Source organism: Rutilus rutilus (genome assembly GCF_951802725.1).
Source record: "Rutilus rutilus genome assembly, chromosome: 2".
NCBI lineage: Eukaryota > Metazoa > Chordata > Actinopteri > Cypriniformes > Leuciscidae > Rutilus > Rutilus rutilus.
Genome location: NC_140210.1, coordinates 45,146,989 through 45,163,403, shown reverse-complemented (window position 1 = coordinate 45,163,403; position 16,415 = coordinate 45,146,989). Strand labels below are relative to the sequence as shown.

General features: G+C 37.0%; 2 protein-coding genes across 3 annotated transcripts in view; both read left to right on the top strand.

Annotated features, from left to right (window-relative positions):
- The first annotated feature begins 3,618 nt into the window (after window positions 1-3,618).
- On the top strand, window positions 3,619-13,902 carry LOC311286180 (putative RNA-binding protein Luc7-like 1). 2 transcript variants are annotated; one of them, XM_084402281.1, is made up of 10 exons: window positions 3,619-4,221; window positions 5,243-5,337; window positions 5,465-5,563; window positions 5,651-5,761; window positions 9,108-9,251; window positions 9,381-9,557; window positions 9,637-9,815; window positions 11,716-11,745; window positions 11,822-11,959; window positions 12,837-13,902. In XM_084402281.1, exons 1-10 carry the CDS (start codon window positions 4,161-4,163, stop codon window positions 13,054-13,056), a joined length of 1,254 nt encoding a protein of 417 aa, XP_084258407.1. In that variant the 5' UTR covers window positions 3,619-4,160; the 3' UTR covers window positions 13,057-13,902. The 2 variants fall into 2 exon arrangements, with proteins under 2 accessions (XP_084258407.1, XP_084258406.1); XM_084402280.1 differs by having other exon boundaries at window positions 12,810-13,902.
- A 1,230-nt stretch (window positions 13,903-15,132) lies between these two features.
- Window positions 15,133-16,415, top strand: part of pane1 (proliferation associated nuclear element) — a 3,361-nt gene continuing 2,078 nt past the window's right edge. Inside the window, exons 1-3 of the mRNA XM_084402138.1 lie at window positions 15,133-15,322; window positions 15,408-15,487; window positions 16,248-16,346. Coding sequence (XP_084258264.1) covers window positions 15,266-15,322; window positions 15,408-15,487; window positions 16,248-16,346 — 236 coding nt within the window. The 5' untranslated portion in view covers window positions 15,133-15,265. The remainder of the gene's footprint in view (window positions 15,323-15,407; window positions 15,488-16,247; window positions 16,347-16,415) is intronic.

Genomic DNA, 16,415 nt, shown 5'->3' with positions numbered 1-16,415 from the left:
TAAAGTGATGTTGTGGGGGTGCGATTGGAGGGATGTCGGCAAGGACAGGTATTGGCGTATCTTTTAACTCATCCATTTAAGTGGTTCTTATGATGTGTCTCAACCTCCTCTTAAGACGCTTTCAGAGATCTACTTTTTTTATTAGTAAGGATGTTCTTTACAAATTTAAATGGATGTTTGTAAAAGTTTGTTTTAGCTTTTTGCGTAGATCTCTTAATTCCTCTGCTCTGCGCAGTTTCGAGAGCCGCTGCCTTGCGGAGACTCTCAAACTATATCTTACCGAGCCCAATCTTATTTGTATGACGTTGAGATTTGTTTTTGCATTACAATATTGAGAATTTTGGTGGGAAAATTGATTTAATTGTCATCTTTATGTTCCCAAAGTCTTTGCAAAGCTTTATGCTGATAATAATACCATGCATTTTCTTTTGATTTTGAGCTGAAGTGTTTCCATGAGACTTCCAGGTCCAACTGTTTATTAGTTATAATGATAGATATGTAAAAATTTAAGCCCAGTTTAGATAAGGGCTGTACTTTAATGTACATATGTACGATTTATCAGCATAATGCCAATCTGAGCGCCAGTCCTTTCACAGGGAATGCCAATTGAATCACATGTTACTGAATCAAAATGTTATATTAACATTTCGAGAGATTTGAATCCTGCAGTTGAACAAATAAAACACATACAGAGATTATGAACATTCGTGCACAGACGATTTTTAACGGTGCGTTTCACAAGTAAATACAGTGTGTATTTAAATAATAGTGTGTATTTAATGTATTTCGACCAGAATGGTCGATCTACCATAAACGTACAATAACCGGTCAGTGATTTGAACAGTGATTTTTCAGTGGTCAATGATTTCAAGGTTTCAGGTTCATCTCGAGCTCTTTGGACCGTGTTTGTGACATTCCTATGGCGAAAAAAAAGATTTTCACTCATAATCAAGATCATGTCACAGATGCTCGAGTTAAACCTGTGGTATTCCTTTAAATCTGTCATGTAGATAGATGTATCTGATCAGGGTGTGGGGAAATGGTGCTATGGAGCTAGACTTTAGACGATACCTCAGAAGAGATCCCGAACTCCTCTAGTACTTCCAGTTTGTTTTTTATCGTAGTTCTGTGTCGTATTTACTCACACACACACACACGCGCGCGCGCAGCTGATCTTGGGTCAGAATTCGGCACGGACCGCTGTGTGTTTGGGTTTAGATCTGATCCGGGATCAGCACCGCGAGTCGGTCAGGGCTTCTGCTCCGTGTTACCGAATGTAACGAGGCCTAAAATCCTCACTGCCTTACGAGACCAGCAAAAACACCCCGCCCACTGATGTCCGATTGGCTGAATGAGACGGAGCCACGCCCACTTCTCAGAGAGCGCAACCCGGTCATATAAATCTATCAAAAGAATTAATCATTTCCCTCATTTTTATTTTTATTTTTTCTCCCCACATCAAGACCATCAGTGTCACATTAATTTAGATAATAACTTCGGATCACACATGGTAATGATTGCACATTTATTTTTTTACATTTCATCTGTTTAAATCGAGAAATGTAGCATCAAAACACGTAGAGCAGCTGTAAATGTGTTCATCGACTTTTAAAGAAATTCTAATTCTCATATAAAACAGCTCGAAGGAAAATCTGTTTTGCTTTGGGTTTTTTTTAATTTCTTTGATTTTTAAGACCAGAACTATAAACGAGAGGTATGGAAATAGTCATAATAAAGACAAATGTAGCATCATTTGAGGTCATATGTGTGTGGATTTGTGTTGTTCTGGTGGTACAAATTTTGTTTTCACTTCAAATTGATTGTTTTATTTTTATTTATTTTTAGGGGGTGGGGGGGCTGTGCAAGCAGATTATTTGTTTTATATATATCTATACACTGTATATCCATGAATTGTGACTCTTGGTGATGAAACTGTTGTTTAAAAGCTTTCATTGAGAGGCCCTCTATAGATTCGACTCCCCACTCGACAACTAGATGCGACGAGCAAAAAATATTTGCAATTTAATAAGCAGTTCAACATCTCAGATTTCGCTCTTGGCTTTGAAGCGCTTCACATGCACGGCCTGGCTCACGTACAAACTGAATCAAGCAGTTAATGTTCATTTATTCTTCTCTCTGTTAAATTCGGACATTTATTCGAATGCAAAAAATAAAAATCTTTATCCAAACTCACACTTGAGAGAGAGCCGGTGGATGGGCCGTTTTCTCCTCCACCACACAGTCTGAATACAGGCCAGTAGATGCATGTGTAAAGTCTTTAACATGTGCTTTAGTACGGTGAGAGAGTTTCTCCTGAGCTCTGGTGCCAAAACTAGTGTTACTGTCGAAGCGTGACGGACGTCGGTCTGAGAGGACCTCTTTGTGTTTCTGTTTGTTCTCGTTCTTCTAATTGATAATCACTGCTGGGTTTGATTTTGTATTATGTGGAAGTAGTTGGAGAAAAAACTATTAGACTGGATGTTTTTTTATACATATGAATATAATATACAACATGCATAAATTAAGAGATGTCTGTTCCACATCAGTACAATAAACAGAGAGAACCAATACTGTTGTGTGTTTGTGGTCATTTATTGTGTAATTATTTATGATCATTATTGAACTGTGAGATGCTAGCAGAGAGATTGAAGCAGTCATATACCTTAGTCCTTAATCTTTTAGCATTTGAATATATATATATGTATATATATGTATATATATATACTAATTAAAAATTGTTTTTACATTTATCATACTAATAAAACTAATAATATTTGTATTACACTTTGAGACACTGGGTAGATTTAAGATGTAAATTTAATCTTGTATAGAAGTAAATATCAAGAACATACACACATATATTATGTAAATACATTATTTATAAATGCATCATTATACAACAACAACATATATATGTGTAAATTATATATCAATCATAATTTATGTAACTATATTATTTGAAACAAATACATCATTATACAACATATGTGTAAATTATATATATCATTAATAAAATATCATTAATATTTTATGTAAATATATTATTCATAAATACATCACACATTATTGTATGTGTGTGTGTTCTTGATATTTCTGTACAAGATTAAATTTACAACTTAAATCTACCCAGTGTCTCAAAAGTATTATAGAAAAAAAAATTAGTTTTAGTATTTCGATAAATGTAATAAATAGTTGTTTCATTTTTGCATATATGAAGAACTCATTGTAAAACATCAGAAAATTATATATATATATATATATATATATATATATATATATATATATATATATATATACACACACACACACACGCACATATATATAGTCCATATATATACACATTACACACACACACCACACGCACATATAGTCTATATATATGTGTGTGTGTGTGTGTGTGTGTTCAGTAAGAAAGTAATTTTAGAGACATTATAAAGATTCAGGTTTTTGTTCTTAAATTTGCTGTTAGGTGCGAAATATTTACGTTTCAAACGATTTAATCAGTTCAACATGAGTTTTTTGTGTCCATGTTGCTCCACGTGCTCGAACTACACTCGCTGAGCGGCGCGACCGTTCTGACGTCACCCGCCCGTCAGCCAATCAGCGCGCGAGCTCTGCGGCACTTCCTCGAGGCCGCGTAACCGAGCGGGAGCTGCGCGCGCGCGGGTCGGAAGTCTCATTCCGAGAGGGGGAAAAAAGAAATAAAAAAATAAAACAACAAAAAATAAACACTGTCAAAACTTTGCGAATATGGATCACTACACAAAATATTGATCTGCGGACTGATAAAGCAGCGCCAGGACTGATAATAAGCGCATATAAGGCGGATTCAGGGGCGTTGGGGGAAAGAGTTAGCCGCTAATGCTAACGCACGAGACTATTGAGAGTCAAGACTAACTCACTGATTTATGCTCTGACAGATTTAAGCGTCATTTCAGCTATAAGCTGCACAATCTGAGGGGTTTAACACACAGAAGTGACCGTGGTGCGAACAGAAAGTGTGTTAGCCGAGCTGGTTTGTCTTGTTTTCGGCGGCCGGTGGTTTTGAGGCCTGCTGTGTGAGGAGTTAGTTTCTCAGGCTAGATAAACAGAGCACTAGTTTAACTCGATATATCACACACTCACTCACACACACACACACACGTGTCTGTGGAGAGGAGATGTCGGCCCAGGCGCAGATGCGAGCCATGCTGGACCAGCTCATGGGAACCAGCAGAGATGGTGAGTGTTTATTTCATTCTCAGCAAAGCGAAACTAAACCAGGAATTTGATTCATACCGTCATTCCCTACTTTTACCGACTCAACTCGTGTATGCATGCTCGGATATTGGGTTTCTCGTGATTTACTTGACTGGTGTGTTAAAAAGTCACGTTTTCATATGATTAATGGTTCTTGTGATTTGGATAAATCATTGGATGGCACTGAAAACATTGGTTTGATTGACAGGAGTCATTTCAGAATTATTATTCCAATGTTTCTATGATCTTTATTCGATTGCCATGTTTTTGTAAACACCGTTTTTGTTTCTCGTCATTATTTACTTGATTTGATCAAACATCATGAGTATTATGACTTGTATGTAATTATTTCATATCCCTCAAATTATTTGATGAGAATCGTGATTATGATTCATGAATAATTACTTGAGGCAAATCATGACTCAAAACATGGTGTCATAATTTTTATTCCCTTATTCTACTTTTTTGGCTGTAAAAACTGTAATTTGATCAACATCATGATTCATGAAAGCATCATGATTTTTTTTGTCATGACTTTTTATAATCAGTGTTATTTTCTTTTTTTTTTTCTTTTTTTTTTTGGGGGGGGGGGGGGATTGAGAACCATTATTTTCATGGTTCTCATCATTTTTATGGCTTGTCATGAATTTTAGGATTAGTCTGGAATGATTTCATATCAGTCGAATTCATTGACGCGATCTAGGCTAATGATTATGATGATTCGTTTGCCCTGATGAGATTCGTGCTTTTAGGCAATTTCTGATTAGCCTGATTTGGTTGACAGTTATATAATTTTATATCTTGATGTTGATCAAAATTATGATTTTGACCTCCTTATTCTCTGTCATTTTTTTATTGATTTTTATAAGTGAGAATCATAATTTTATTTGTGGCACTATTGTATATTTTCATTGGAGTGTCTCATTATTTGTTTGACATGATCATGATTTGATTGTGACTTTATTTTAGTTTCTCATGATTTGTCTGATCTGGTTGCCCGCAGGCGACACGATGCGACAGAGGATCAAGTTCACGGATGAGCGTGTGTGTAAGAGTCATCTGCTGGAGTCCTGTCCTCACGACATACTCTCTGGAACTGTAAGTGTCTCAACAATCGATTCAGTGGTTATGACTTTACTAATTTAAAAAGCTGTTTGATAATTGCAGCGCTCGATCTATGCCTCGCCACAGTTGCATTATGACATCCTGCTTTGTGTTTGTGCAGCGCATGGATCTGGGCGAGTGTGTGAAGATTCATGATCTGGCTTTGAGAGCAGATTATGAGATCGCATCTAAACAGCAGGAGTTTTTCTTTGAGCTGGATGTGAGTATGAACCGTTTCCAATCATCTACATTATGCTGTGTGTGTGTAAACCGCTCATAAATGGCTAATTGTGGTGTGTTTCCTCAGGCCTCAGAGCACCTGCAGTCCTTCATCGCAGACTGTGACCGAAGAACCGAACTGGCCAAGAAACGGCTGGCCGAAACGCAGGAAGAAATCAGTGCTGAAGTGGCTGCCAAGGTAAAGAGCTGACCATATGATCTCACTGCAGCGGTGGGGAATCCCTGAATCAATGCTTCTCGGCAATTTCACTTTCAGATCATTTTCATATTGAAGTTTCACACACCTGCTTTTTATCCACAGACTAGCACGTCGTAGTCAATCATGGTCCACAGCTGTGATATAAATGGTCTTTTTATGAGAGTAAAAAAAGAGGATGAGCCCTGTTCGATGTGTCCTGTTCCAAGTTCCTGTTTCTATAGGAAATGCATACAAACAGAGGAACTCAGTCTGGGTTGTTTTTAGAGGGACCATATGTTATACAAGCTTGTTTCCTCCACAGAATAAAATAAATAATTGCAAAACAATTCTGAGAACAAAAGTCTGAATTGCGAGATGTAAACTCGGAACTCTGAGAACAAAAGTCTGAATTACGAGATGTAAACTCGGAACTCTGAGAACAGAAGTCTGAATTACGAGATGTAAACTCTGAATTCTGAGAACAAAAGTCCGAATTGTGAGATGTAAACCTCGGAATTCTTAGAACAAAAGTCAGAACTGTGAGACGTAAACTCTGAATTCTGAGAAAAAATAGTCTAAATTGTAAGATAAAAACACAGAATTCTGAGAACAAAAGTCTGAATTGTGAGATAAAAACAAAAAATTCTGAGAACAAAATTCCGAACTGAGATGTAAACTCGGAATTCTGAGAACAAAAGTCTGAATTGCGAGATAAAAACAAAAAATTCTGAGATCAAAAGTCTGAATTGTGAGATGTAAACTCGGAATTCTGAGAACAAAATTCCGAACTGTGAGATGTAAACTCGGAATTCTGAGAACAAAAGTCCAAATTGTTAGATGTAAACTTGGAATTCTGAGAACAAAAGTCCGAATTGTGAGATGTAAACTCGGAATTCTGAGAACAAAATTTCGAACTGTTAGATGTAAACTCGGAATTCTAAGAACAAAAGTCTGAATTGTGAGATGTAAACTCTGAATTCTGAGAACAAAAGTCTGAACTGTGAGATGTAAACTCTGAATTCTGAGAACAAAAGTCTAAATTGTAAGATAAAAACACGGAATTCTGAGAACAAAATTCCGAACTGAGATGTAAACTCGGAATTCTTAGAACAAAAGTTTGAATTGTAAGATAAAAACACGGAATTCTTAGAACAAAAGTCTGAATTGTAAGATAAAAACACGGAATTCTTAGAACAAAAGTCTGAATTGTGAGATGTAAACTCGGAATTCTTAGAACAAAAGTCTGAATTGTAAGATAAAAACATGGAATTCTTAGAACAAAAGTCTGAATTGTGAGATAAAAACACGGAATTCTTAGAACAAAAGTCTGAATTGTAAGATAAAAACACGGAATTCTTAGAACAAAAGTCTGAATTGTGAGATAAAAACACGGAATTCTGGGAACAAAAGTCTGAATTGTAAGATAAAAACACGGAATTCTGAGAACAAAAGTCTGAATTGCGAGATAAAAACAAAAAATTCTGAGAACAAAAGTCTGAACTGTGAGATGTAAACTCGGAATTCTGAGAACAAAATTCCGAACTGAGATGTAAACTCGGAATTCTTAGAACAAAAGTTTGAATTGTAAGATAAAAACACGGAATTCTTAGAACAAAAGTCTGAATTGTAAGATAAAAACACGGAATTCTTAGAACAAAAGTCTGAATTGTGAGATGTAAACTCGGAATTCTGAGAACAAAATTCCGAACTGTGAGATGTAAACTCGGAATTCTGAGAACAAAAGTTTGAATTGTAAGATAAAAACACGGATTTCTTAGAACAAAAGTCTGAATTGTAAGATAAAAACACGGAATTCTTAGAACAAAAGTCTGAATTGTAAGATAAAAACACGGAATTCTTAGAACAAAAGTCTGAATTGTGAGATGTAAACTCGGAATTCTTAGAACAAAAGTCTGAATTGTAAGATAAAAACACGGAATTCTTAGAACAAAAGTCTGAATTGTAAGATAAAAACACGGATTTCTTAGAACAAAAGTCTGAATTGTAAGATAAAAACACGGAATTCTTAGAACAAAAGTCTGAATTGTAAGATAAAAACACGGAATTCTTAGAACAAAAGTCTGAATTGTGAGATAAAAACACGGAATTCTGGGAACAAAAGTCTGAATTGTAAGATAAAAACACGGAATTCTGAGAACAAAAGTCTGAATTGCGAGATAAAAACAAAAAATTCTGAGAACAAAAGTCTGAACTGTGAGATGTAAACTCGGAATTCTGAGAACAAAATTCCGAACTGAGATGTAAACTCGGAATTCTTAGAACAAAAGTTTGAATTGTAAGATAAAAACACGGAATTCTTAGAACAAAAGTCTGAATTGTAAGATAAAAACACGGAATTCTTAGAACAAAAGTCTGAATTGTGAGATGTAAACTCGGAATTCTGAGAACAAAATTCCGAACTGTGAGATGTAAACTCGGAATTCTGAGAACAAAAGTTTGAATTGTAAGATAAAAACACGGATTTCTTAGAACAAAAGTCTGAATTGTAAGATAAAAACACGGAATTCTTAGAACAAAAGTCTGAATTGTAAGATAAAAACACGGAATTCTTAGAACAAAAGTCTGAATTGTGAGATGTAAACTCGGAATTCTTAGAACAAAAGTCTGAATTGTAAGATAAAAACACGGATTTCTTAGAACAAAAGTCTGAATTGTAAGATAAAAACACGGAATTCTTAGAACAAAAGTCTGAATTGTAAGATAAAAACACGGAATTCTTAGAACAAAAGTCTGAATTGTGAGATAAAAACACGGAATTCTTAGAACAAAAGTCTGAATTGTAAGATAAAAACACGGATTTCTTAGAACAAAAGTCTGAATTGTAAGATAAAAACACGGATTTCTTAGAACAAAAGTCTGAATTGTAAGATAAAAACACGGAATTCTTAGAACAAAAGTCTGAATTGTAAGATAAAAACACGGATTTCTTAGAACAAAAGTCTGAATTGTGAGATGTAAACTCGGAATTCTTAGAACAAAAGTCTGAATTGTAAGATAAAAACACGGAATTCTTAGAACAAAAGTCTGAATTGTGAGATAAAAACACGGAATTCTGAGAACAAAAGTCTGAATTGTGAGAGAAAAACTCAGAATTCTGAGATATAATCTTGTTTTTTATCCCGTGGTAGAAACAGACTTCCATAATATCTTGCCTTTTCATAGTTTTTATTTTATTTAGCTTGAGATCAGTTTATAACACTATTCAAGTTTTTATTTGTTATTTCCCTCCCTCTCTGACCCTTAGTATCAGCCAGCCTGTTTTCACTCCTCCACCTTTAAGACTTCTTGCTGTGCTCCGAGTGTGTGACGTGTGTGTGTGTTGCAGGCGGAGCGTGTGCACGAGCTGAACGAGGAGATCGGGAAGCTGCTGGCGCGTGCGGAGCAGCTGGGCGGCGAGGGGAACGTGGAGGAGGCTCAACAGGTGCTGGAGAAGGTGGAGAAAACACGCACCCTGAAGAAAGAGGCAGAGGTCAGTGTGGGGTCACAGCTGGAAACATCACTGTAGTCCTCTGGAACTGGTTCAAATCAGAGGTGTTCATGTTTGCAGCGGCATTATTACAGTTAATCGTGTTCATCTAAACAGCGTGTTTGTGTTTAGGACATATACCGCAACTCTATGCCGGCCTCCAGCTTCCAGCAGCAGAAGCTGCGAGTGTGTGAGGTTTGCTCCGCTTACCTCGGCCTCCACGACAACGACCGCAGACTCGCCGACCACTTTGGAGGGAAACTTCATCTAGGTTTCATCGAAATCCGTGAGAAACTCGACAAACTGCGGGTAAGATGGCAGCAAACGGAGCTCAATCCCCCCACCGGTGTCGATCAGCATCTCGCTGACGAACTGCTCTGATTTCCAGAAAGCTGTGACGGAGAAACAGGAGCGCATGCGCACCAAGAGAAGAGAGGAGCGCGACAGGGAAGAGGAGCGAGCCAGGGAGTGGGAGCTGGAGAAAGAGCGGGAGCGCGAGAAGGAGCGCGAGAGGGAGCGGGAGAGAGAGCGGGAGAGAGAGAGAGACAGAGAGAGAGATCGCAGGAGGTGTGATTCGCTTTCATTTGGTTGGGTATCGTTTGATTTTTAATGTTTCCGATTCTTCTTATCGATTCCTAATTTCGATTCCAATACGGTAAAAAAAAAAGTAGATATCATTCATATTTAGTCTTATTGCAAAACATTTAATTGTAGCTGAATATCATGAATGAAAATCAACAGGGCTAAAGAACACTTAGACAAGGAGCATGTGGTTTTAAAATAACATGAAACATATAACTAGCCTAACTACTATAGATTTCAAGCATTATTAAAGACAAGTAAACGCGACAAGTAAAAAATCAGCAATCGAAACAAATAGATGCAACTTAACAGATACGATTGAAACAGTGTTTTAAGATTTTCACATATTCAAGGAACAGAAGCTGTAATCAAATGTAGAATAACACTGCACTTTATAAATAAAATATACATTACAAATATAGTTAGAAAATGTATTCAGTCAAGAACGAGTGAATTTTCTCTGTCTTTTGTTGTTTGATTAGTGTTGTGATAGAGAGGGCAGCAGGAATATTAGGCTGCTGTCACTTTAAGAGCTGCACGGATTCAGTATACTGTTACACACTGCAGCACAGAAACCAGCGAGTCGTCTCACGCCTGAATTTTATCATAATATCATACCGTAAATCCTCTAATAAAGGCCCGGGCCTTTATTTTACTCAAGCGCATCGCGGCCCAGGCCTTTATTGGAAGGAGGCCATAATTAGAGACAGGCCTTTATTTGTATTTGAGCAAAACGGACTACCAGTAGAATTAATAAAAACGAGATTTTGGGTCTATTTTAACCTATAAAATAGGTTAAAATAGATAGTTATAGTTAGTTACCATATAACATTATGGTATGCATACAGAACATTAACAACAAATAAATATAATATAAATAATATTTTTTGTGAAAAGCAATGATTCATTTTGAAACAGTATTTGTTCCAGTAGTAACGTTAGCTCCACAACAGCACGTATCTGTGCATTCATTGATTTCATTCATTCATTCACACACTAGAAACGCGTGTCTTTTTGCGTGTAACTTACAGACACTATTGCGATTAGAACAAAGCAAATAGAACTGACCTATTTCTCAGCTGGATCCGTTGCTCCTCGAAATAATACTTCCAAGCACTCCTGAGGTAAATTTTCCAGGATTATTATTACTTAGATAGATGTGTGTTATCCAGCTGATTGTGGGTGTTCAGGTTTGCGTGGATCGCCTCAGATTATTTGCGTTTGAATAACGCGCGCTCTCCGTAATTAAGAGATCAAAGTCAACAGAGTATTTTGAAACTCGTTTGCACTTAAGAAAAAAAGCGAGCCTATCGCGCCAGTGCGATTGTCGATCCCAGGGGGTTAAAAAATAGATTTTTGCCAAAAATCCTCTTTGGCTCCGCAGCTGCCATGGTAAACAACATTAGCCTACCGGTGACTGAATTCTCACGTGCGAGTCAAGAGCGAAGTGATTGACATGACCAGGCTACCATAGCTATGGCTTGGATTCATTAGCAAACATTGCCCCCCTGTGGTATTTGCATGTTACCATCACAAGCATAATGTTGTGGCCTGCCCAGAAAAACGTTGTATCTAATAATAGCCCCGGCCACTATTAGAGACCGGCCTTTATTTACCTCCGCCAACAGCGAGACCGGCCAATGTTAGAGACCCGGCCACTAATGGAATACAGGCCACTATTAGAGGATTTACGGTATATCATATTAAGTCATATTGAAATGCTCACAAAGGAATCGGTAAGAGGAATCAGAAGTTTTTATTTGATAAGAATACAATTCGAATCTGATCGAATCTACCTGAAAATTTAATTTAAAGAAGCGATACAATATTAATTGTGCTGCTTCATGATGGATTTGTCATCATCACTTTATCCCTCTCGCTTTAGGTCCAGATCCAGGAGTGGCGAGCGATATCGGTGAGGATCGTTTTTTATTTCTCGTAACATCTGCAAGGAAATCTCCTGTTTCTGCATCTTTCTCTCTGGTTTTCAGGGAAGGAGGAAGCTCGTCCTCCCATCGCTCTCGTCGGCACCGTGAGGATGGAGAGCGGGAACGAGAGCGGGAGAGGAAACACAGACACAAAGATCGCCATCGCTCTCGCTCCCACTCGCACAGGAGCAAAAGGAAGAGGTACCAGATCACCTTCAGATTGAGGAACTATCACATTTGAGCAATTTACACTGTACGATAGTCGAGGGCAGTTATGTGTGGTAACGTGGTAAAAATCAGTGTGAACAACGGCATTATGACAAGATACCAATGTGTTAAATAATTATGATTTACATTTTAGTAAATGATGGAAATTATTTATAAATTATTAAATAATATTTGGAAATTAAATACAACATAATTTTACTTATTTACATTTGAAACTATTTTCAATCATTCTAAATTACTTTTCAATTCCTATTTATATTTAAAATTGAAATTATTTTTAAATTAACTTATTTTATTGTATATTTTTAAATATAATTTTTATTGAAATGTATAAACAATTTTATTTAAATTATTTATATATATTATTAAATCCAAATATATATTATTTGACTTATTTTTGAACTATTTAAAGTAGTTTGAAATTAATCTAAATTTTTAATTTATGTTTGGAATTTCAAACAATATGAAGTATTTCTTATTTTTAAATTAAGTGATTTATGTTTGGAATTAAATCTATCTGAAACTCTTTTCAATCATTTTAAAATTATTTATTTGGAATTTAAATATGAAATTGAAATTTAAGTAATTTATAATGAAAATTGAAATTATTTTAAAATGTACTAATTTACATACATTTTATTTAAAAAAATAAATAAATGACTAAATCGTTTAAATTCTAAACATACATTTAAAATGATCTGAAACTATTTTAAATAAATTTCAATAATCTGAAATGATTTCACAATTAAATGAATCTTTGTGTTGTAAACATAAAAGAACAAACTAGTATTTAACAAAATGTTTCCTCTGTCGCACTCTGAAGTACTGGCTCTGACCTGGATTTCTCCAGGTCTTCCCACACCAGAGACCCGGAACAGCCTGTTCCTCAGGAGAGATGGCGGGAAAACCCCGCAGACGAGAGATGGCGGGACAACGGGCGCCGCGACCCTGAGAGAGAGCGATCCCCGGCCTCCCCAGACATCAGCCAAACGGGAGAGCGGGAGCGATCCGTGTCTCTGGAGAGGGATCAGCGCTCCAGCTCCGAGGAGAGAGAGTCCGGAGAGATCTAGCACACGAGAATCAGACACTTTACAACGATCCCTGTCGCGTCCCGTAGCCGGCAGTCGCCCACACTGATTTGTCAATAACTGAGTGACCGTTTCATCCGGTTACTCATACATCAGTAGAAGCTCGGCGGCTACAGAGAGGAAGCCAGTCGCAGATGTGTGTGTGTGTGAGTGAGTGTGTGTGTGTGTGTGTGTGAGACCAGCATCATTATTTGAGATACAAACAACGCCTCAGACAGCAAGAGTTACACACCGTGATCTAGTTGCTCCAAACTAGTCAGCAAAACCAAAAGAACATTTGATGGAAGTGTAGAGGGGAAAGAGTGTGTTTAGAAGTAGCTTATTTTTTATCTTGGGAAATAAGGGCAGGCGGATGAAGGAAACGCCTGCAGGAATATAAACCAACACTGAAGAGAACGGGGTTTTTCTTTTTCTCAGCATTTTAAACTGGTTATTTTTCCCCTTTTTAATAATTAAAGGTCGTTAAATGACTGAAATTATTTGATGTGGATATTATTTTCTCATGTTTTTCCCCCCTTTGATTTCATTTTTCATGGATATAAACTCAGCTGAACTGAGATCTTAACCTGGTGATTTTTATTTTTATCCCCCCCCCCCACACACACACACACTCACACACACACATAAACCAGACCAACTTTTCACACATAACCGCACACGTTTATAGCTCGGCTTACATTGTTTCTCATGGTACCAGGATGTTTTCAGAGTTTCTCTTTTCCCCTTTTTATCACTCTTTGGTTTTGCGGTGTTGAGACGTTGTCTTGAAACTTCATCTTGCCTTGTCATTATGCTATGAAACAATAAATCTGTTGCTTTCGTTGTTTACGTGTGTTTCGGGCTTTTCATCTTCTTGAATGTCGTTTGAGTTGATTTTCTGCTTCTGTTGAAATCAGTGTCAATATTAATAGTAGATTTGCATGGAATTACAGTTTTTTACATTGCAAGAAAAGTGTTAAAACGTCTACTACACTTGTTACCCTTAAAATGTGCTGCATGTGATTACATCTATATTTATTACTTTCTTATTTATTGTTTAAAAATCAAAAATGCATTTACCTTCACTGAATCAACTTACATTAAGGATTAAATCAGTTACAAGTTAATTTTACAGTATCTGATATCATATATATATATATATATATATATATCAGATACTTAAATCTCAAACTAGTTTACTTAAGACAAGAACGGGTATCGTTCAAAATATAACTTTGATGAAAGGATTTGGTCCACTTAAAATGTTGACTTAACTACTGTGTGTGTGTGCGTGTATATACACACACACGTATATTTGTGTCTAATGGCGCTTTTCCACTACACAGTACCAGCTCGCCTCGGCTCGACTCGACGCGGCTCGGCTCTGTTTGGTTTTCCACTGTGTAAAAGTTGTACCTGTACCTGCTTCCAGGTACTTTTTTTCGTACCACCTCCGGCGCGGTTCGCGGGCTGAGGCGAGCTGAGGCGATACTAAAATGTGACGTGAAATCATGGCAGACTGCTGATTGGTCAGAGAGAATCGTCACTATTCACTGCGTCATCATTGCACGCGCCAGACGCAGTATCCTGAATAAAAAACAACAAAAACAAAAACATCCAAAAACAGCATACACTCGATTTCCTCCATTGTCCTGTGTGTGTAGGTAGCGGGTGTGTCTCGCGCGTCTCGCGTAAAAGATTAAGTCACGGCAGTTTCCTGCGGTGTCGCTATGACGACCAGGTACTATTGTGGAGGTACTATCTGCAATGGAAAACGGAGCGAAAAGCGAGCCGAGCCGAGCTGAGTCGAGGCGAGGCGAGTCGAGTCGAGCTGGTACTGGTAATGGAAAAGCGCCATTAGACACTTAGTAAAAACAAACTTTTTTGGTTAAAAAAAAAGTGCTCCACAGAAAAACAGTATTTCAAAAAAAGTATTAAAAAAGGATATAAAGCATTTTATTAATGGATATTATTAATTACTATAATTAATTTCGTATTATTTGTGAATGTGAGGTGAGGTGGTTTCTGTACGCGCGAGGGCAGCAGCGCGCGCACTGTGGCGGGTCGCGTCTATGTGACGTCAAGCGCGTGAACTTTGAAAATGAGCGCGAGCGAGCAGGAAGCATCGACTCACGAGCTCTCGCTGTCTTTATTAGATAAACAAACAAACAAGTAAACGCGCATTTCATAAACTAAACGCGCATTCCTCATCATGTCGCTCCTGAGGCCGTACAGTAAAGTCCCCGAGCTGAACACCGCTACTGTCCTCGTGAGTAATAATGCCATTGATCAGTTTATTCTTCATTTTACTACTTTATTTTAATAATATGTAACTTACTGTCTCTTTATGATAGTTGGTTGAAAATGAAGAGGAGCTTCAGTCCAAACTAGCCGACGCCATTGTACAGTATGAGAAAGAGTTCAACGTCAATGTGTGAGTGACAAATATCTAAATATTCAAAAACAATAATTTTTTATTGTAAAATATTATCATTTATTAATAATAATAATTACGATTTCTGCTTAAATTGATGGTATATAGACTTCTAACTATTATTGTAATGAAAACTGAGATTGTTTATATAATGTGACTGTTTTCAATGTACTATAATAATAAAAATTATTCAGACACCAGATATATTTTTTCATATGTCTTTGCTAGTGGGTGCAGGACACTATAGTTCATTTATGTAAGTGAGGAGAGCAAAATAAAGTAAACTGTGACATATTATACCCAAATATTATTCAGACACTTTGAGCTGACCATGTTTTGCTGGAGTGTTTTTTCTGTAATTGCTAATGCGACCTTTTCACACACAGACTGAACTAAATGAAGCATTGCTTGGTGATTGGTTGAGCTAAACTGGTATTATCTTATTGTGTAGTTAAATTTAACAGCTGACAGATATTCAACATAATTCATTTAAGACACAGTCTAACAGAAGGATGGACAAAACCAGAGAAATATCAGCTGATTTAATAACTCTGAGTGAATAAAGCGAATAAACTGTGATAATGTGAGAAATGTTGATGGTGTCTGAATGAGTTTGTGTGTGTGTGTGTGTGTGTGTGTGTGTGTGTGTGTGTGTGTGTGTGTGTGTGTGTGTGTGTGTGTGTGTGTGTGTGTGTGTGTGTGTGTGTGTGTTTGACTGTACTGTACATAAGCGAGTGTAAATGTTCCTGATGTGTTTCAGACGGCTGGCCAGAAAACTCCCTCTGCCCGTCGAGAACAAGGAGACTCGCCCGCGTATTGATTTAATCGTTTTCATAATCAGTCTGCTGTCCGAGCGCAGGTACACTGATCTCTCTATAATTACGAATAATAATGCATAAAAAGATTATAATACAGAAGTTGAACTCGT